At 40.5% G+C, this 22,242-nt stretch overlaps 1 protein-coding gene and 1 long non-coding RNA gene across 17 annotated transcripts in view; one reads left to right on the top strand and one right to left on the bottom strand.

Moving 5' to 3' along the window:
- The window catches only part of LOC130679526 (uncharacterized), a 101,766-nt gene that overhangs the window by 7,045 nt on the left and 72,479 nt on the right, over positions 1-22,242 (bottom strand). For 2 of the 6 annotated variants that reach the window (XR_008992514.1, XR_008992515.1), the window contains exons 3-7: positions 13,391-13,485; positions 11,144-11,297; positions 9,521-9,675; positions 8,441-8,612; positions 4,914-5,020 (exon numbers count right to left, since the gene is read on the bottom strand). This is a non-coding gene — a long non-coding RNA (uncharacterized LOC130679526). Of the gene's footprint in view, positions 1-4,913; positions 5,021-8,440; positions 8,613-9,520; positions 9,676-9,705; positions 10,388-11,143; positions 11,298-13,390; positions 13,486-22,242 lie in introns of those variants that run through there. The other 4 variants (XR_008992517.1, XR_008992513.1, XR_008992516.1 and 1 more) reach the window with 3 other exon arrangements.
- The window catches only part of NPAS3 (neuronal PAS domain protein 3), an 843,415-nt gene that overhangs the window by 776,698 nt on the left and 44,475 nt on the right, over positions 1-22,242 (top strand). For all 11 annotated transcript variants that reach the window (XM_036881327.2, XM_036881322.2, XM_036881329.2 and 8 more), the window contains one exon: positions 3,030-3,148. In XM_036881327.2, the coding sequence (XP_036737222.2) occupies positions 3,030-3,148 (119 nt within the window). The remainder of the gene's footprint in view (positions 1-3,029; positions 3,149-22,242) is intronic.

The following is a 22,242-nucleotide window of genomic DNA, read 5'->3' as shown; positions in this document are numbered from 1 at the left end:
GGCTCCATTGTCTTAAAGAGCATCAGTCCTAAGGATATCTTTCTCACTCCTGTGTACCCTTCAGGTCCCCCTGTGGCCACGCACACATATGTGCACACAGGCCCCCCACACCCATTCTCTGCTGAGAACCACGTCGTGCCTCCCATCACCGAGGCCATGCTGCCTTCGCTCTCTCCCAACAGAACCTTCGTTGGAATCGTGCTTCTCACCTGAGACACTTAGAAGCTCTTCTAAAGCTGCCACTCTTGTCTGTCACATGCAGATAATACGTCTTTTTACATGAGAGACTCCATTGTCGGAGCTGGGATAACCAGAGTGTGCCTGCTAGCCCTTGAGGAAACATGAACACGGTGTGCGTGCGCTGGGAATGAGTTCGTCACGTGTCTCTTTAAAAGGGACAGCATGGCACGTTTACTTGTGACCCTGTCCTCAGAACTAGAAAATCCTATGGAATCAGAAATCAAACTCTTTTCTAAGTTGCCCCTCGCCTTCTCTGCATCCCCTATGCTCTTGAAATAAAGCTTGAAGACCAGTTTATACATTTTAAATCTCAGCGTCAATGAGGCAAACCTGACTTTACGTTCCTCTCACAGCGGGTGGCCTGGGGGTAATGAATGCTGCGCCTGTGTTTAGACACCTGCTGTTGGAACACAGGGGTGCTGTCCCCCTCCCTCACTGCCTCGGTCAGGGCGTGCAGAGAGCTCCGCCTCGCAGCTCATGCAAAGCTTGTGTCCCGCGTGTGCGTCATCACCAGCGGGGAGTGCCGGGCAGTGGTCCCCTGTGGAGCTCCACGTACTAACGACACTGCATTTCTAAGGATGCCTGAATCACTCCCTCTTACATAGTCAGGTGGCTCCTTCCAACTGGTCAGGGCACCAGACGCCCCAGCCCTGAAACACATTTCACATCTCTGGAAGTTTCATTTTTCCTCAGCTATTACAAACACAATCTTGCTGAACAGAGCTGAATTTTTAAGGCTGAGTTTGTAGTGTGGATGCTGATGGCTTCACGTTAGTTCAGGTCTCTGAGGACCAGTGCCAATAAATGTGAAAGGGACAACAGTAGATTGGCATACTTTTCCATTTCCACCAGGATGAAAAACTGCCATAAATTAAGTCTAACCTTAAATGTATAATCTGTCCTTGGGAAGGGGAGAAAAAAAAGGATACAGCATCTTCAAGCTCTCGGCATCCCTTACGAGAAAAAATTGGTTCTAAGGGTCTCTGATCTTGTGTTTTAGTAAAATAGAACTGCACGGCTGACTGACAGTTCTGATCTAAAGCATTTACGTTTAAGTTTTGATCTCTCTGCTTTTGATTAAAACTAATGAGCTCATTTAATTCAAAATGGGAATCTCTGATAAGAGAAATAAGGTTGATGTGATTGGATTAGAGGGGCAAATTAAACTCTTAGAGCAGAAGTTTGTGCTTATATAGTGTATTAAAAAGCTGTTGGCGTATTATGGCATGTTAGATGATGAGAAAAATTTCATAGTAATTCATATTTAATCAGAAGAAATGAAAGTACTAAATATAACATGGCTCTGCTTTTCCCTCGAGTGATAAAAAGCTATACATTTAAAATGACATCAGATCCATGCTCTCTAAAACAAAATAAGAAAGAAAGAAAATCATAAGAGAGACACATAAGAAAGGGACACTTGTTAGTCGTTCCATTGCCCCAGAATAGGAATGCCAAAAATGTAGGAAAATACTGTCAGAGTACAACAAGAAGGATACAAGAAAGGCCCCTGACTATAAACAGCAAGGGTTCTGTTATTACAGTAGCTCTTATTTCCTCTTCCATCTGAGCAGCAAGTTTCATATGAAAAAATAGATATTTCTTTCCCTTAGAAATATACAGAATACATTTCATAATTTAAAATTTAAAAGCTGGTTTTAGCTATTTTTCTTTGTGTTTTCATAAATGTTTTCACATGTAATTAAGTCTTTTTATTACACATATTGTTACCCCAACCCCAGAGAAAATTAGTGTCAGTTAGGGCTACAAAAAGTCCTATTTATTGTTGGACATATTTAATTTTAAAATAGGAAAACCTTAAAGTAGTATTTTAGAGGAGTAAAATTAGACAGCGAATTTATTAGGTTTAAAAATACCAAAATTAATTTCCTTGCAGGAAAACACTTAAATTTATAAAATGCCTTAGAAATAGATTTATGTTGCCTTCCAGGCTGTTTGCATAAAGGTGTTTTTAGCTCAGCAAGACTGCAAACTACCATTTTAAGTTTCATAAATAAACTATTCTACTTACTCTAAAAGCATTTAAAGGGAAAAAGTAACAGTCTTGCTTAAGAGAGAAAACTTATTTTCTCACGTCCTATTCTGTTGAGGGCAGGGGGCAAGCTGCCATTAGAAACAGAGATGCAAAATTGATACTGTGAGTAGTTTTTATTTGTTTGTCTCTGTACATTCTATTCTCAGCCTTCCATCTCGAGTCAATCAAGAAGATTTTATGTTTCTCACTCCCCACAATGAAGGAAACCAATTCAGGAGGGCAAGGACACTGGCCAGCATATGGCTACCCAACCTTGGTGGTCTGCTGTTCACAGAGCTCCCCAGTAAGCAAATGTGACAGGCAGGGATTCTCCAGGAGAGCAAAGAGCAAGTCATCCTTACTCTCCATCACCAGCTTCTCTGCCTGCATTTTGGTGGATCCCATAAATCTACGAGGCCCTTTTTTTCATGACAGTTCTGTCCATGTGCACTGGCCATATCCTCAAGGTATGCCACAGTTACTCAACGTTAGACTCACTTAGGGAGCTGCCAGAAGTTAAAAGTCCTGATAAGCTCCTGCTAAAACCTGGAATGGAGTTACTTCGGATACATTAATTTTTCCTTTTCATTTTCTGCAAAGTAAACATTTTCTAAATGAGGTAAATTGATTACTACACTCTTAGCACCCATCAGTCATTTATTTTTAGTGAACTCAAGGATTGCACCTGAGCAGTAGCTGTGAGGAGCCATGGAGAGCTCTAAATCACGTGTGTGTGTATTTTTGTATTCTTCAGTGGAGTCAACCAGCCCCAGTCTGCTAACCACTGACAACACTCTTGAGCGTTCCTTTTTCATCCGAATGAAATCTACTCTGACCAAACGCGGCGTGCACATCAAATCATCAGGATATAAGGTAAGCTGGGTTCCGGGAGGGCAGGTATTTCTGTCTCAGGCTGATCCTAGGTTATTTGCATGGCACCTCCCAGTGGCTTTGGGTCCATGCGGTGAACACATGTGACCTTGAGCAGTCCGTAGGGTTCTTGGTAACCTTCCTGTCAGGTAGGGGCTGCATGAGCTCTCCTTCTCACTGCGGACCTGCTGGTATACTACCTGCCCAAAAGAGTGTCTTTTTTGAAGGTACTTATTAATGTACCAAAGGCTTCAGAATGTGCTAGAAATTCACTTTGATGCAGAAGGTGAGCCTAATTCCTATCAGTCTTTAAGATGAGTGTTCTAGAACTGCTACTTAAAAGAATTCCACTTCCAAATTCCCCTTTCTCTGTAGAGAAAGATTACCCTTTTTAATAACATCTTGACCACCAAGATTCATATACAAAAGTAAGAAAATCAGGTTGCATGAATGTCAGAAATCCTAATTCTGAAATTAAAACCATTGAACATTCAGTCATACCTTAGCATACATAAAACACTCAGCATTCAGAGTGTGTGCTCCCCACAATAGGAAGACCAAGTCTGGAGTCATAATCTACATTATCATCATTTTAAGGTTAAGGATATAAAAGCCTTCTAATCTTGGGAACTTCCAGCATTTCAGTTACTATAGCAACATAAATTAAGACCTACGAAATTTATGAAATGCCTTTGGCAACCTGAATCTTATCAATTTCACAACACACTACCAATCTCTCAAACAATATTTATGATGTGTGGGAGGGCAAACAGAATGGGATGCACTGTGATGTGGTCCACAAGACCTCTCCCAGTTGTAGAGTTCAGAGCTTCTGATAGCTCAGTTCTTCAGGAGGACCCAGCCTTGTCAGGGATAGTAACAGTCAATATCATCAGGCCTTAAAACCTTATATAAGTCACATAGGAGACCAGCAGCTGCATAAAAGTCAGAGTTAGGCACTTTCTTTGACATGAATTCTTTAGGAAAAAAACAGGAAGGAGGTGGGGAATTAGGCCTTTCCATGACCGACCTTCAGCTGAGCTGTCCTGCAGTCTGAAGGGCACACGTGGCGCATCCTTGACCTTGAACAGGGTGTGAAGCAAAGGGGAGGCATCTGGGCAGCTCTCCCCACAGTAGCTGTACTTTACGGAGGCCTGGTACAGAGGGATCTGTTACAGGGGAAAAACCAGTCTCTATCCTTAGGACCATTCTGTATTTCCCTGCCTCACTGAACACAATGTATTTATTAGTTGTTAACTGTAGCCTGAGCAAGTTTACTAAAGGTGTAGTGATTATTATCATTTTAATGCTAGAAAGATGCATTCTTTGCATTCCAGCTTTTAGGAGCTATAGAGCTTCCTTTCAACTATTACTCTACTGTCAGCATTTGTTCTTCACCTTGAGCAGTTTTTACTGGTCTGTAGACGGCATATCCCTGGAGGGAGGAAGGGTGGGAGGGGTGAGGTATCGTTTGAATAAGCAATATTTAGTATAATATCATTTTATAATTTGATTTTTTGAAAAACAAAAGGAATTATTGCTTTCCCATGACAAACTAGAGATCATAAAACTGCAAAAATTTGAACCTGAGAAAAGGGGGATATGTGGATAAAGAAAAACATGAAGAAGTAGTTTGAGTTTCAATCTAGGCAAGACCAGGTACCTTGGGGTCTGTTTGTTTGCCACCCAGGCAGTTCAGTAAAGCTGTTTTTGCTGTGTGGCCTGAAGTTGGACAAGCTCATTTCTTATGGATTAATAGAACACTTACTCATTCATTTGGAAAGCATTTGTTGAGCTCCTACTGTGGAGCCTGTCTAGATCCTGGTAACCCAGCATCAGACACTGAAAAGTCACTGCTGTCATGCTGCTTACATTCTAACAGGGAGAGACAACAATAATAAGTTAATAAATAAAGGTGCTTTCAGAGAGTAAGGAAGGCTAACATAACAATAGCTAACATTTACGCACACTCGACTATGCTGGGCATTGTACAGCATATGTGTCTTAGCCCTCATACCTATCCTAGAAGACGGTATTTTCATTGTTTCCATTTTACAGATGAAGAAGCTAAGGCTAGAGAGGTTGATGAGCACAACACCATACGTTGAAGGAACAGAGCTGGAGTTTGAACTCTGGGAGTCTGGCTCCATACCCCATGCACTTAACCACTAATCTACTCTTATTATGCAGGGAGTGAAGCAATGTAATTTGAAGGGGTGGCTGGCGGGGACCTCCTTAGTTAGGAGAGTCACAGAGGATCTCCCTGATGAGGTGAAATGTCACTGTGAGTGAATACGAAGGGGCCGCCATGAAAATATATGGAAGAAGAGTGTCTCTGGAGGGTCTTGGGTTCAGGATTAAAGACTCCTTGCTATAAAAAGGGACCTTCGAGCAACAAAATATTAAAATATACAACCTTGAACACTCAGGGTTGGAAAAGATTTAGGATCTTTTAGTTTTAGTTTCTGTCAAATCCTATAATGAGAAACTGATCATATACCTCTGACATACCATCAGCACGTCTTTCTCAAGGTATCATGGGAGTCGCCATCCGGGGCCTGACTCCCCTCCCCAGGATGGCCAGACTGAGAGCAGACTCGCCCACTGCTCCCCAAGTAAGATGAGTCAGCCAACAGATCCAGCCCCACCTCTCCTCCTCCACAGTGAACTTCCCTCCTTGGTTAACCATGTCTGAAAGTTCGTGGAAGAGCTGAGAACCAGTGACAGGACACAGCAGAATAACATCCCTGTTTACCCGTGCATTCTCAGCAAATAAACCAAACAGCTTATAAAACATTCAAATAGAACTGATACTCACCCCCACCACCACACAATAAACACAAAAAGAAACAGTGATGATGATTTCGCCATACTTTCCATATTTCCCCTAACGTATTACCACAGTTTGCTTCTTTCTTTTGCTCAAAAATCCAAAATATTAGGCCTTGTGCAGTGTAGGTCATTCTATTTCTCCCCATGTTTCCTGTGACCTTGGCACATGGACTTTGCTGACCTTCTCCGTCACTTCTGCTGCTGCTCTTGCCTTTGTGGTGTTGCCCTCGCCACTGACAGTAACACTAGTAGCAAATGTACCACTTGCTGAACGTTGACTCTGGCAGATACTGTGCCAAGCATTTTATACTTATTTTATCTAATCTACACAATATTATTTAAAAACTTCCACTGTGCCAAATACTGTTCAAACTGTATGGTCTATTATTATGCCCATTTTGCAGGTGGTAAAACTGAGAAATAGCTTCGCTACTTTGCCCATTTTCATGTAACAATTAAGGAGCTACTCAAAAGCCAGGATTGGTCCAGTTACGCTGAGAGTCTGCCCTCTTCAGCCCTCACCTCACTGCTTAACAGATTAAGTCCAAACAAGGGCTCAGTGTGAGTTGGACTTCAATATAAGAAAAATGAATCAAAATTTTTGAAAGAAAAATCTCTTGCCTAATTAAGACCTTTCCTTTGTGGCTCAGCATATCCCACAGCCCTAAGTTTATGCAGATTTGCAGAGATTTACCTTTCTTTCCAGGGACTATAATACCCACTACTCAGGTCCTCAGAGCCAAGAATTCTAGCCAGAGAAGTGCCCAGCTCGGGCTGCTAAGTCAGGGGTGTGACATCAGTTCCTGTTGTGTCCATGCCCCATGGCTCAGGAAAGCTGCCCTCTGTCCAGTGAAGTCTCCCAGCTGTGAGCTGACATTCAGTCATCTCTGTCTTCATTTGCTTTGACACCCACAGAAGCAGGTTATCTGGACCAGCCACTTTTTATGCCTCAGGGGCTTCCTCGTTTGTTTAGGTCTCATTGTTAACCACGTATCTTAGCATAACACAGGTCTCCTTTAAATTGCATTGCATCAATATTCTGCCTTCTTGATTAAGTCTATGTCTGGGGGAACTTACTAGGTATGGCAGAGGGGGTAAAAAGAGATGTGCAATCAGGGAAATTAGAGAAGTAAAGACTAATTGGGTCGCCTCCTTAGCTCCTGCCGTTGGATGATAGCTTCCTTTGGCATGGGACTGTCAGCTTTCTAATCCACTCTTTAACCCACCACCACCACTGTCACTTCTGGAGTATTTATAGACACACATTAGGATGTACTAACTCAGGCAGAGCATCCTGGACTGGGAAACACAAAGAGAAAATCTTTGTCATGTTTATGTAATGCTGAGAATGTGTCTGAACTCTCCGCAGAAGTGAAAATCCTCAAATGCTGAGAGTTCCTGCTATGACACCCATGAACAGATTCCCAAGGGAGGAAGGGGGATCTCCAGCTTCTTTAAAATGAGCAGCCCCCATCTAGGATGCTCTGGGTACGCATTTGCCTATAGCTAAGTGTTGATCTAAATGATTACTTTAATCGATCTAGCCTCCTTATGATATGGTCATAGAGCATAAATAATAGAGAAAAATGCTTTGCAGATTCACTAGTTTATTAGAAATACTGATAATCAGCTTTAGGAATATATATAAACATGAAGTAACAAAAGCAAAAAATTAGAGGGTGCTAATTAGCTAAAGAAAATTCATTGCTTCTCTAAGTACAAATATAAATGTCTTTTAAATTAGAAACTTCTCTTGTTCATTTTTAAAAATGCATGGTTGTATCTGTTCAGTGGAGTAAGGCACTTCCATAATTTTAGCAGTGATTTGTTTTATTTGGGGTGTCATAGAGCCCTTTAAGAATCTGATTTAATTTGTAGACCTCTCCCAAGGTAAATTTCATTTTGCATCAGCAAGTTTTGAATCTCTGAAGTGTGATCTCAGATTATAAAACCTTATTTAACATGATGACATCTTTGGTACTTATTAAGAAACCAAGTTAGTGAGCCTTCCAGAACAAATTTCACCAATAACACAGTAGCTCTTTCCTTCCTCCTCATTTTTCCCTCCCACTTATCCATTTAGTATTAATACATATTGAAATCCTGTTACAAAAGACATCAACTCCTATATTGCAAGTATGAAACTCAGATTTAATTTTGACTCCCTCATGCAGATATAGATGATTTTCTGAAAAACTATTTCTCAGAAAATTTTTTTAATAAAAATTATACCTAATATTGAAGAATTGTATCTGTAGTTTAGAGTTTTTTTCAGTGATATATGGTCCTCCTTTTCTTCCCACTCACCCAGGTGTCCAACAGAGTTGCAACACTAGGATTCTAATGTCAAAATCACAGTAAGTTTAAAGTTGAAGGCTTTTTACATGTAAAGGAATTCTTGATTAAATGTATTTAGTGACAAGTCTCAAGATGATAGCAAATGAGAGGAGAATTTTCACTTACTGTTTCAACCATCTGGAATTTTAATACTTGGTTTAATTCTTTAACAGAGTCTACAATATGAAGGTATCAACCCCTGTCTCTTGATTGCCTGCCTGCCAATTTAATGCACTGCCAAAGTTGGTTTTTACCTACTTCTGTTTCCATTCCTCCAGTTTAATGCCTTTTTCTGGACCTGTTGTGAGAAATTCTCAAATTACCTCCTGGAAAAATTTACTTCCCCATTTTATCCTGCACCCTGCTCTCTGGAATATTTTCGCAAAGCCTCAGCAATCATTTGTGTCTCTGCTTCTAAGTCATTAATGGTTCATAGAGCCAACATATTCAATAATCTGCTCTTAGCCTACCTTTTCTACTGCCATCTCCATCGTTCTTTCCTGAAACTCTTAATACTGATGCTCTAGTAAAATTAGTCCTATCATCTTTCCTGAAATATGTTTGCATATTCACACTGCTGTGCTTCTAACCATAGCTATTTTCTTTTTCTAAAATGCCTTTCTGCCACATTTCCACTGGAAAACTCTACTCAACACTATGGCACCCTCAAATATCACTTACTTTTTCATCAACCTTGATGCACCTAAAATTGCATTTCTTATATTTTACTTAAGCTCTCTGTGCCTCAGTTTTCTCACCTGTAAAATTAAGCTATTAATAGTATGTAACCCAGAGAAGTTTCCTACAGATCACATAGCAGGCTCAGCTAAGTATCTTCTTTCCATCTTATGAAGTACTTTCATACAATCTCCTATGAACCTTGCAATAATTATTTTAGGTAATTATCTCTGTTTTCCCAGTTTTGAAGAGAGGTAGGTAAAACTGAGGCACAGAAATATGAATTGACCAGTCTAAGGTTACATAAATAGTAAATGGCAAAACAGAAATAACCGGATCCTCCAATTTCAAATGCAGTCTTTCCAACATGCTACATTGGATACTGGGTAGCTGCTATTCTGCTGTCTTCCCTCAGCACCTAGCATAGTATGCTGCAATGCCACTCAGTGAATGTTGGTTGAATTGAATTGCATGCTCTTTTTCTGAGATAGCAAGGAAAAATGCTGACAGACTCAGCCTGTAACATACCACTAGAGATCCGGCTAGCTGACATCAGTGTCTTTTAGATGTGACCACTAGAATAGCTATGAACCCAAATGACTATACCACGATCTGGCTCACATTCCTCTGTCTTGCCTGATAGTCAGAATGTGCGACCTCCACAGCAGTGCCTTGAGCCTTTCCTTTTAGGAAACAAAAAAAGTATCATTTTAGCATCTCTTATTCATCATGGATTCCTATTGACATCTGGTGATGACCCATTTCTTTCTATTAAATCATCCTTCAGGACTTTTTTTCTGGGTATTAACATTTTGAGGCACTTTCTGAAAATTAGAGCAATATTGGCTAATACCTGCCTGCTGGTACAATTCCATGATTTCTCAAAGATTGCTAAAAATATGGTAAGTGTTGTTAAGAGAAGGTTGGTTCTTTCTTTGCCCAAGATGGTCACTGTTTGTGGTGAGTTTTAATTGTCCCAGGAGAAGTGTTGCTTAGAGGTATGTCCAGCACTAATGTCTAAGCACACACACTGCACTTAACAGTTTGGGAGTCTCTCCTTCTCGTCAACTGTGAACAGACTAGACGATGCATCTGGATGTTTCTTCCTATCTGAGTCTCAGAGGTGTTCCAGGTGTCCAGACATATCAGCACTTCTCCTGAAGCCTTTGCTTCAGCTTTGTGTTGTCTTGAAATGATGACTACAGTATTCCAAGCAGCACACAGTGTAACTGTCTTGTCAAATCAATAGATGAATTTTCAGAGAGACCAAAAATTCTGTCAACCCATTGAAGCTTTCTGAGACTACACATTTATTGCCTTTCAATCAACCATGACACCCAGAATAAATTAAAGGAGAAAAAATCTTCCAGGGTAGAACTTACAGGCAGAGGTATCCTGATGAAAAATGCAAATAGAGGAGAGAACCAATAAAAATCAAAGTTTTAAAATCCTATTATCTCTTCTTACTCCCTGCTCATCTCTGCACAATTGTCCATTACATCGTGGTGTCCAGTGTCATTTTAAATACAACTGACATTGTTTCTGATCTTAAAGAATTTCTTTCCCATTACCAAATCATGACAGTAGTTCTAGCTTCAGATATGTCATTTCTGCCGGAACTAATCAGCCAGCTATTTTACCAACTAGAGGCGTAATCACTAGCATCACCAGCCATTCTGTGAAGTGTCTGTAAATTCTAAGTGTGTCAGTAAGTGCAGCCCAAGTATTTTGCTAACTTACAGGTGCTTCATTTTCCATTATACAGATTTTAGAGAGAAGGAAGGAGAAGTAAGAGCATCCAGTCTTTGACTAATACTAGATCTTGTGAGGTCAGTTTGGGGAGACTTTAGTAGCTAAGAATAATGAAAATGATGATCACTTTGAAAAATGACATCTTTGATGCAATAATTAACATCTTTTTCTGTATATAATGTCTTTGGACTAACTAATGCCCTTCAAAATTATCATTATTACTGCTGTAAATATGTTCTCAATCTGATAGGTTTTTAAATATAATCTCTCTGTTATGAGACTTTGGCCCATTAAAAAGAATTTTAAAAGGAAAAATACAACAGACTTCAGAACTAAAAAGTAAACACCAGCACAGTTCACTGGGGTTTCGGGCTGACACACTTAGATGTGCTGAGATACCTGAACAACAGCTTCGCAGGCCCTCCATTTCTGTTTCCCTGAAGTGATGCCTTGATCCAGTGGTTCCCAAGTAGCAGTTCCTCAATTCTTTACAATTTCAAGGGTTTCCAGACACAAGACCCTGTTTGATCCTCATTACCTCAAAACTAGTCCACTGAAGCATGAGTAAGAAGAGAGACTATGATGTCAGACAGCCAAGGATTTGAACTTAGTCCTGTCATTTCTGGCTCTGTGACTTTAATCATTTAACTTCCCTAAGCATCTATGTCCTCTCTCGTAAAGTGGGAGTACCAATAGAAACTCGCTCATAAGGCTATTGTGAAATAAAATCACACAATGCCAAGCAAGTACTACCACCGTGCCCGGCCCACGAGTGAGCATACAGTATGTGGCCATGTATGAAGTTTCATGTTTATGGAACTCATTTTGTGAGTCTGATGAAGGTTGATCTCAACAGTCCAAAACCTCAACTTCTATACCTGGGCATATGCACATGTACCTGTGGAAAACAATTCATCAACAATGTTTAGATTATCTCCTGGAAGTTATATGAACTCTAGAATAAGAAATTATTTCTTCTGAATTTAGAAAACACGTTTATTTCTGGGAAATTTCTCCCTGCTTAAGTGTCCTGAATATTTATTTGATTTTGAGAAACCAAATATGACTGAAACACATCATCTGTCCCTTTAATAAAAGAAGCACATACCAAATGGTTTTCTTTGGAATTGATTTAACATCGTGGCAAGACTAATATAGCCCTTTAATGCAAGAAATGAAGTAGGGGCAAAGCCAATTTGATGGTGCTGATCTCTGGATAAATGGAACATGTAGGCTCCTGTGATCCATAAGGCCCCATGGTTTGGTTAAAATATCTGCACAACATAAATACCCTCCAGGGGAGGCAAACTACCACTGTGGCTTGAACCCAACTGCATGTCATAGGTAATATACAGCATTCCAGAAGGGATTGTGTTGACTCATTCCAAATAAGGAAAAAAAAGCCAGGATTCTGGAGTTCATATCTTTTTATGTGGTACCTTCCTAGGGAACAAGGAACTAGTCACATCTTTCCCATTTCTCTATGAATGCGCTCCACCAGCAGCCTAAAAGAATGGTCTCATTGCAAAATGCTCTGAGTTACTAGACTCTTACTTAAACAAAAGAATTTTCTGTGTAATCAATTCTCAATCCTCTGAAGTAATATTTAAGGAAGAGGCTTTGGGCTGCTGCTGCTTCTGTATGTGTGTGTGTGTGTGTGTGTGTGTGTGTGTGTGTGTGTGTGTGTGTGTGTGTGTGTGTGTGTTTAATCTGAACTACCAGTGGGCAGTGGATATCTTTAACTTGCCATGTTGGAAACGCCACCTTCAGCTCATTGCTGGCAGTAGTTCACAGAAACAATCCGTGCATGTTATCATTTGACTGATAGTGGTATTTATACCTCCTTTCACCAGGACTTTTGTGCCTGCTTTTTATTCCCCTTGAAGTATATTTTGTCTTCAGATACACACACAGCCCACCTTTCAATCACATTTCATATGCATTTCATTCAGATTTCTGCTCAAACATCTTCACCACCCTGTGTAAAAGAGCTCAAGCACACCCTCTGTACCCCATCATCTGCTTTATCCTGTTGCCTTTTGTTCTTCATAGGCCTTAAGACAACAAGACACTATTTCATAAATTTCTCTGCATGTAATTTGTCTCCCCATCTCAGTGTAAGCTGAAGCTCCTACAGTAGTTGTAGTCACATAGTAGAAATTCAATAAACATTTGTTTTAAAAAGAATGAATTTATACATATGTAAAGTCAGTTTTACTAAGGCCAGAATATATTCCTTTCTTGGGTCAGTATTCTAGTTCCCTTTAAAGGGGATTTAGAGATAAGAATATGCAGCCGATGAAATTATATAGTTTTCTAAGTTTCCAGGCCCTACTGCCAGTAAGATAAGTTGAAGTTTTCTTCTTTTCCCTTTCAAAAAGGCTACACTAATGGTGGACATATTCTATGCCATATTTTCCATGCTATCATATTCAGTTTTTTTAAAAATCCGCATGTATTTAACTTGTACCCTACTCGTACCCAATTCTAGCAGCTAGAACTCCAGAAGCACAATCAAGAGTCACTTGATTATTACTTGGTAGTTCTGAATATATTTAACAATGCTCAACAGCCCCTTGTCAAACATCCTTTACTCATGACTCCTTGTAGAAGTCCTGAAAACAGAGTGGCTTAATGCAGGCACACCTGGTGAGGGAGCCAGCAGATTCCGTCCCACTGCCGGCACCTGGCTGCACAACATCGGACAAGCAGCCTGGTCATTCTGGGCGTCTGCTTCCTTGCTAAAGACAGTAAACAATAGGATTTGCTGTTAGTATTCTCTAGTTATTTGATGGGTGAGATTACATCCTCTTTGGCTCTGTTCTTGAAGTGAGGGCGAAAGCCGCTCTGGGACACCCTGGCTGGAACAGAAGAGAGGGTCTGCCTAAGCAGGAGCAGCCCCCAACTGGCGCGAAGAGGTTAGAGTCTGCTGGGAAGTCCTGCGGAAGGCCACCCAGTTACCAAGAGCTGCTGTGCTACCTCATGGCCAGTGCTGGTTTAAGAACCTGAAAAAGTCCGGGAAGCATTTAACCAAATCACTGCCACAAGGGAGAAGAGGTCTGGGGAGGATTTTGTAGTTCTTAGGGAGAACTCAGTGACCTTTGTATCTTGTCCTGTGAATAGAGACAGCGGCTAGGCCAGACTCTGAGCAATCAAATCTAGGTCCTAAATTGAAGACAAAAATAAAATGGTGATTTGAGAGTAATACTCTCTTGCCTTATGTCATGAGCAGTGACACATTTCTTTTCCTTACTCATTTTAACACAATATGTAGTCACCCCATTTTTTATGGCAAATAACACACAACATCATGTTCTTATTAAATGTATCTATCTTTCCCTTTAATTTTTTTTTTTTTTTTTTTGCAATTAGTTTAATGGTGAAAACTTCTGTCACTGTTGTTTGGAATGGCTGTAAAGTTTCCAGTTGAAAGGAATTACAACTTTTAGCCTGCCTGGAATAGCCCTACAGGCAGTAAATTCCTTGGTAAACGTTCTTTAATGCCGAGTGGAATTAGATATTCTAATTGCCAAATTCCTCCAAGAAAGGACTCGTGGAATGTAAAACATTCTTATTCTTGAATTGCTGTTTTGTTATAAACTACTCTCTTCTCTATGAAATGTATCTTTCCTCTCTTTCCACTCAAACGATCTTGAGAGTGGTACGGTTGGCCTGATCCCGAGCACCTCGGCCCAGAGGAGGGCGGCGCAGTTCTGTGGATTTGAGCACAAGGACACCAAAGTGGCAGTGCCCAGTACCTGCATGTTCTCAAGCACCGAGGGCCCTGCAGATCAGCCACAGCGGACTGGGACCCCGAGGCTGGCAGGGACTGACAGCAAGCCCAGAACCCACAGACTAGGCTATCACTGTGCCCGAGAGGCTGACCCAGGGCTAAGCCCAGAGAGGCCCCTCATCCGGACTCCTCCCCAAGCATCCAAGATGTGTGCCACAAGCACCCAGCAGACACCCCAGAGAATCTCTTCCCTCCTACGTACATAAATCACACCTTCTAATATGCCATCCAGTCCTAAAAACTTTAAAAGGATGGTGCTCTACTGGTGAAAATTCATAGGCACCTGCTCATTTCCTTCCTGCTTAGAATAATTTTTACACAGTGGCAGTATCATGGAGTGACTCTGTTCAAAGTACCAGACAGGCTCAGACAAGAGGGGATTTGTTGGATGTTTGGGGTATAATGATTTCAGCTATTCCTCTTTTTTTACAGTATCATTAGTAATCTGTCATTCTAATAATAATAATTCCCTTTTGACATCATGGAGGTAAGAAGAAATCATCACTGACATCAAAAATGAGGTGATATTTCAGCAGTATTATTTCACTGAAGATAAAATGGAAAGCTTTATTATTCCCCATGCCTTTAACAAAAGCTGAACAAGGCATATGCTGACCCTAGAGTTTATCTACTTCAGTTCCTTCCAGCCTGTATAAAGTAACTAGTTTTAATTGTTCCAACTAGAGCTTCAGCATGTGGTTTTCCCCCAAAAGCTTTACATCTACATAATGGAAACGTTTTCAAAAACAAGCTTTATCAGTTATTAATAAACTAGAAAAGTCCATTGTAACCAAGAATGATGTATAATTTTCATTCTTCAGCATCACCTTTTGTTTGAAGTATTTAGGAATTGATTTCACTCAATCATGTGGTCAATACTGATTGTGTACCTGCTGTGTATTACACACTGTTCTGGGTGCTAGGAAGACAAAGATGGATAAAACAGAGCTCTTGGTCCAGAGAACAGAGTCTAGACTTTGGCAGGCACACAAAGAAATGCCTGTGAGACAATGTGGTATGTGCTACAGTAAAGATATGGCCCCAGGGCAATGGGTGAAGTAAATAATTCTGGTGGAAGAGGAGAGGTTCTCAAAGAGAGCATCATTTGAGCCAGCTCTCAAAAGATAAACTTGCCATACAGAGATGTTAGGGAAGGGAACTCTATGCGAGAGGAACAGCATCAGCAAAGAAATAAAGGCATTAAGTGCACTGAGCAGAAAGAAATCCGGTCCTTAAGGGAATTAGGAGTGAAGTCATCTAATCTGACTTGGCCAATGTAGAAGGAAGCAAGAGTCTTCATTTAGAGCAATACCCACCCAGAGGGCTAATCAGTGTTCAGAGTAACATGATGAAGATTAAGATTGTTTCATGCTAACAAAACTTCTTGCATTCACATTAAGAAAAAGATCCCTATTTTCTAACAAGGAGACCAAGGAGGTTGTTCTCAGCCTATAAGGTAAGAGAATAACTGACTGGATTTAAGTAAGTCATTAGATAATTCGTCTGGAATTTTTGCAATTTATTTTTCCTTCCACCATTCTGCCCTGCATGAATGCAGGGAATTTTTTCCCCCTTAATCTTAGAAGGTAGCATAAATAGATATTCTGAAAGAAGGAATGTGATTTTCCTAGAACCAGTAACTCAAGGAAAAAACTGAAATCTTTGTGCATTGAAATCTTGGATTGCAAAACAAATCTGAAATAGGAAGCATCATAGAGACCTCAGCCACCCAAGTACTTCGTCTGTACACTGTTGGGCATCTGAATCCTTGGAAATGTCTAGTGTTCAGCACAGTATAAGCCAAACCCATGGTTTCCTTTCAGGCAGCATGTGGTTTCCCTTAAATATACTATTTTGGAAAACCTTTGGCTTTAAGGATGATGACTTTTTTTCTCATTAAAAAAAAATTACTTGTTCTTCCACTCATTTACTTCTAATTCTGGTTAGCTATTCAGCCTTTCTACTCATTGCAGCAACCTTTGTAAATAGTGTTCTCCGAGTGCCCAATCCCTTTATTCCAATAGGATCCGTGCAAGTTAGGTCAGTTACGATTCATGTGCAATTAAACAACTGTTCTCAAGTGAACAGTAACTGATGATAAAATCTGAATGTTAAAACCATGCAAATACTCATGTTAAGTGATTTTTAAAAAATCAAATACAGTATATAGCTGCTGGATTTTCCATGTGAGATCTTCACCATTTTCCTCTCCCTTTCCCCAGAAAAAAAAAAATTATATTCTTAGATTGTGTGCTTAATTACTTTTTTAAAAACAAACTTTAAGCAAAAAGAAGAAAATCTTTTTTTCTCTATTTTTGCAGTGTCTGCTTAGGCTTTATCAGTCTCTCAAAGATAATGTGAACCTTGGGTGTTTTGTGTTATAGATCATTAGCTGAGCAGCTTTTTATCTGCTGGACTTCACTTTTCTTTCTCAAACATGTTTTTCTTTGAATAATCAATGCTTTCTGTTACTCTCAGATGCATTTGTATCACCACAAAGCTAGTGTAACCCGGTGAAGTACACACCCAAACTATGCAAGAGCCATTTAAGAGTAGATCTTTTTATTTAGTCAGCCCTCAGGATAGAAGGAGAAATCACATCCCCAATTGGCTTTTGACTTTTTCATTACCAGATGCAGAGGCTAGAAAAGAGAACTGGACAAATATGGGCTTGGGTGAATGTTAGGTTTCTTTGCATGTACTAAAGCAACACAGAGCTGATGCACAATAAACAAACATGCATTATGGGTTGTTTTCAGTCACTTTATAGACATATGCATTCATAAATTTTGATACGGTTGTAAGAAGCTGACTTTGATGGGACCAAACTCACAGACGAGCTTTCGATCGCTGGAGCAACCACAGTCTAACTTTATGTTGACAATTTATCAGCTCCTCTCCGTCAAGGAAAATTGTTTTTCAGTGCTTGCCTATTAGCAATCACATGCATAATATGAAATTGAGTTTTGGGGAGGACGGCCTGCCATCTGTCTTTCTGATACTTTTTTTTTCAGTGTTTCATGCTCAAGTTCAACACTGTGTGTATCAGACTGCTGTCAAACAAGATTCACCCATAACATGGGCACTTAGCAAGAAAAATGGGCCAGATACCAATGTTATTTTATAAGTTGCAGACTTTTAAAAGGCAAATCATTGATACCCCGATCTGTGCATTATCTTTTGAGTGCACTTCAAATCCTGTCTGCCTCTTAAGCCAACTTTGGCATAGCTGGTTCTTAGAGAACAGTTCATTAGTGTGCTTCAAAAAGTGTTAAAACAGTTATAAAAATAAAAATTCAAAGAGAAAGTGGAATGCAATGTGAGGTTAAGAAAATGGAGCTATAAAGGATTGGTGTGAAGAATGAAAAAGATATATTTAGTTTCCCTCCCGAGTTCCAATATGCTAAGATTTTTATCAATAATTTTGTTTTTCTGCAACAATACCTGCCTCAGGGAAAATCTGCTCTGTAGCTATCAGGATTATACTTCCCAAAATATGTTTAAGATGATTCTGTTAAGTTGATAAAAAATAGTACACTCCACAATGTAGAAGAATTGTTCAAAAGAACATTCCCAAGCCTTTCATGTGTGTAACTGCATTTGTGTGGCAGGGCATTTAAAATGTATGCTATAAATTCCATCACGGATTTTGGCCAGTTCAGATTGAGTCTGTAGTAACTGTAAGTAATGAACCTTCCAGAACCAAAGGGGGGAGGGAAGGAGGAGGATGTGAAGTAGCCAATACACGTGTGGCTGTGGAAATACAAATTGTAGGGTTCATTTAGTCACAGCTTTTATCAGATCATGCAGCCAATACCCTAGAAAGCAAGAAAATACACATCTGGAAAAAATCTACAGGTTCCTTGACCTGACTCCAGGAGCTCCAACAGGCAGATGCAAGAGCCTTTCTAAGAAAAGGAAACAATTAATTTTTCCCTGAGCCTTTACGTCCCCAATTTTTTCTTCCCGTCTTTTTAAATTTTTCCCCCTAAAGTATGGGCAGATGTCCACCGTACAAGAGCAGCAAAAAATGGAGCTCTATTCCTAGGGAAAAGTTAGCCATCTCTGTGCTTGGCCTCCCTCAGCTCCCAAGAACTGGGACTGGAAGGGCCCTCCACCCAGAAGAGGCTCCCAGGGGCTAGGGCATGACTGTCATCAGTTCAGACTTTTGAGAAGAGGAAAATCCATTTTCCTGCAGTTGATCACTCCAACTGTTAAGAAACAAAGGTAACCAGTAAGATGAATAGCAGGAGAAACACCACTCAGAGGTGCCTGGTGATGCCCCAGGGTGGCGGCTGGAGGAAGAAGGGGTATGTGAAAGAAGCTGGGGCATCAGGCACCGCACCTGCTCAGCAGTGAGGCAGTACCACCTAAGATTAGAGGTCTCTTAGGTTGTTGCTGGGTTTTTTTTCCTGATATTCTTTAAATCTGAGCCCTCAGGAAATAGTGTGGGAGATTGGGATCATGGACATCAGCAGAGTAGACAGACTTTGGGAGGGAAGGAGGAGAGGAACATGGAAAAAACTGACATTAGAGACATATTTCACCTACTATGGGCCTCAGTTCATTCTTACCAAGTTCCCTGTCCTCTCTGCCCTCATTCCTCAGCAGTGGAAGGGGAGGTGCTTGGAGGGGCAGTGGACTAGGTCAGGCCCAGGATGCTGGCTCATTGGTGATAGCATGGGCATAAGGTGGAATGTAGGCAAGCAATATTTTGTTCCAGTCCTGGGGTCTGTATTCCCATCCCCAATCCCACTGGATTTTCCAAAACACAGAGGCACAAGCAGATAATCCATCACAGAGAATGGTGAAGTATCCTCACTGTCTGTCACCAACAATACCACAAATTCTTCTGAGATACTTTCCCTATGTGTTTTTCCATGTCCCTCTTAAGAATCATAGATTCAGAGCTGAAAGGCCCATAGATATGGTGTTTTACTATTGTGAAGAAGAGCTGATAGACTCGACAATCTGGGGCCTCTTGAAATATGCATGTCTCTCATTGGGTTATTTGTTGGAGGTAATCATTAACTGCCAAGAGACGTCCTGTGTCAAACCACAGACACAGCAGGGCAAGTCTTCAGATACGGGCACCCAGAGTTTGCCAAATGGAGAAGCTCAGAGCCATGTGGGGTGGATACTGGTACCAGGCCCAGAATGGACATTCCCAGCTCCAAAGGAAACCTAACAAAAGCCTCTTCATGTGTGTATCGCTTGTTACTATTAGCATTACAGGAACTCACCATCAATCCCCCTCCTAAGACCTTTCTGACGAGAACATCTGGACACAGACTGAAAGAAAAGGCAAATGGTTTCACAATGAAAAGAAATACAATGTCCTGCCTTGAATCCTCTTTTATAAATGAGTAGGGGATGATAATGAGTTTTGGAAAATTGAGAATTAATTTAGCTGCATTCACAGAGAAGTGCTTGCTTCCAAACTGCACAGCAACAATTGGGCTACTTCTCATTTGGTTCCATCTTTATTTCCAGTGGTCAGGCTGGAATTTGAACATATCATTTAGAAAATCATAATCACTGAGAAGATTGAAACACCAGTCAACTTCCAGAACTGTTTGGAGTGTCTTTTATAAGTCAAGAGGAAATAAAAGTGGGGCTGTGCATAGAGAGAGGCATATGACTTTCCAGAACCTAGACAATTCAGCAGGCATATTTAGGAGCAGATGAAACTACCATAGGGTCAATTGGGTGAGTTGTATAAAAATTAACTGTTAATCGAAGAATTAAAATATTTGTACAGAAGTTGATTCTCACATATTGGAATCTAAATTCTCCACAGCTCTCAGCTATGTATTAATAGTTTTAGCCCAATAGAGCCACCAGACAGAAATGAGCAAAAATCATCTGTAAATTATTAACAGCTGAAGGTCATCAACAATACAGATATTTATAAGTAGCTTTTGGATATGTAATGACTAAATATCAAAAATGATCATGTTAATGGCATTTTTGGTGATTTGGTAGAATTACAGAGCCATGGCCTCAGAATCAACAGACATAGGTTTAGTTCTGGTTTTGCCGTTTGATGTATAGTTGACCATAGGGAACTCATTTAGCCTCCCTGAGTCTGTTGAAAAGAAATGGTGCCTCTTCTGGAGATATCATAGAGTTATTATGAGATTCATGTAAGATAATATGAGTGAAAATGTGTAACCCCAAGTCTGTGTTAATATCTCATATTATCTTTATTGGATTACAACTATAAAATCTAGGATTTTAACACTTCAGAAGACTTTTGGCTTATGTTTATTGCTAGGAACTGATCTTTTCCTATTTATTTCTGGTCTTGGTGCATAAATTTTTGCAAAAGAAAACTTTAATGGAAGCCTTCAGATTACACATTTTATTTCTGAAGGTGGCAAAGGGCAGAAAGTATGTTCATAAAATAAAAGGCGGAAGGTGTCTGGAAGCTGCCGCGGTGGCTCTAGCCCCACTGTGGGGCCTGCAGGTGCGTCAGGAGGAAGAACTATGGAGCACCCTGAGCCTGTGGTTGGTGCAGTCTGAGCCTGTCTAATGTTTATATTGGCCAATTGTGAGCTTGGTATGGTATTGTTTATTGATTGAAACCTTATATATCCCCCTTTGCATTGAAATAAAGTTACCAGTGTCAGTAATTAGTAATACAGAGACTTTAAGTTCCTTAAGGTAGAAATAGTAAGTGTGTGCTCTTGGGGGCCATGAAGAGCCCAACTCACTGGTCATTTTCTGTGGTTCTAACAGGGTGGCATCTGGAAGTATCCAGTTGTATTCAGGAAGTAACCTATCCCCATGAAGAATCTTACCAATATATATTTTCTGAAGGCAATTTCATCTTGGAAGTTTTCTGAAGTAGAAAGGAAAAGACTGCTCAGATGGAGCAAAATAGGAATTGAGAGTGGTGGGAGATGGAGGGTGGTCTGAAGAACAGTGAACTTGGAGGCATATCAGAATGATACTGTAGCTGAATAGTCAGAGCCAAACACTTCATCTCTCTTAGCTTCCGTTCCTCATTTGTAAAGTGGATACTCGAACACCTGCCCCATCTTCCTATTGTAAGGCTCTTGGAAGGAGCAAAAGAACGAAAGTTAAGAACTTTGTGAGCTGTCATGGAATAGATGGATGGAGACTGTCCACACAGTCCCTGGGTGAGAACTTCCCAGGGTCTGTGTCCTGCCAGGTGGATGGAGGTATACACACTCTGCCTCTAAGGAGACAAAGAGACAGAGGCGGCAACAAGGAGAGAACAACCCCAGGTAGTACACGCCTCGTCCAATTGGGTGGTAGAGACAACAGTAGAAATTCAAAGGGAAGAGGACAGCTTTGGGCCAGGGTGGCCAAAGGAGAGGAAGAGGAACTTGACGTAGATCTTGAAGAATGGATATTGGTTTCACTGAAGGAGGGGTCTTACAGGGAAGGAGTTCCTGGTGAGAGAGAGTGTAAGCAGAGGTAGAACAGAAGGTAAACAAAAGGCAGATTCAGGAGATGGTATGCAAAGCACTGGGAGTCTAGAGGGGCAGGTTGTGGAAGGTAAGATTTCTGTGAAGGTTGGGACTAAATTGTCCTACGACTTCCCTAAAGCTAAGTGGTCTGAATTGTATTCCAGAATGAATCAAGTTTCTTGAATAGTAAAACGTAACAATAATGATACTTTGTATCTATGTGGTGCTCTAGGTTGTCAGGGTACTTGTAAATACACTGCCTCATG

This window comes from Manis pentadactyla, chromosome 11 (genome assembly GCF_030020395.1).
Source record: "Manis pentadactyla isolate mManPen7 chromosome 11, mManPen7.hap1, whole genome shotgun sequence".
NCBI lineage: Eukaryota > Metazoa > Chordata > Mammalia > Pholidota > Manidae > Manis > Manis pentadactyla.
Note: the sequence above shows the minus strand (reverse complement) of the source record. Positions and strands in the feature narration are given on the sequence as shown.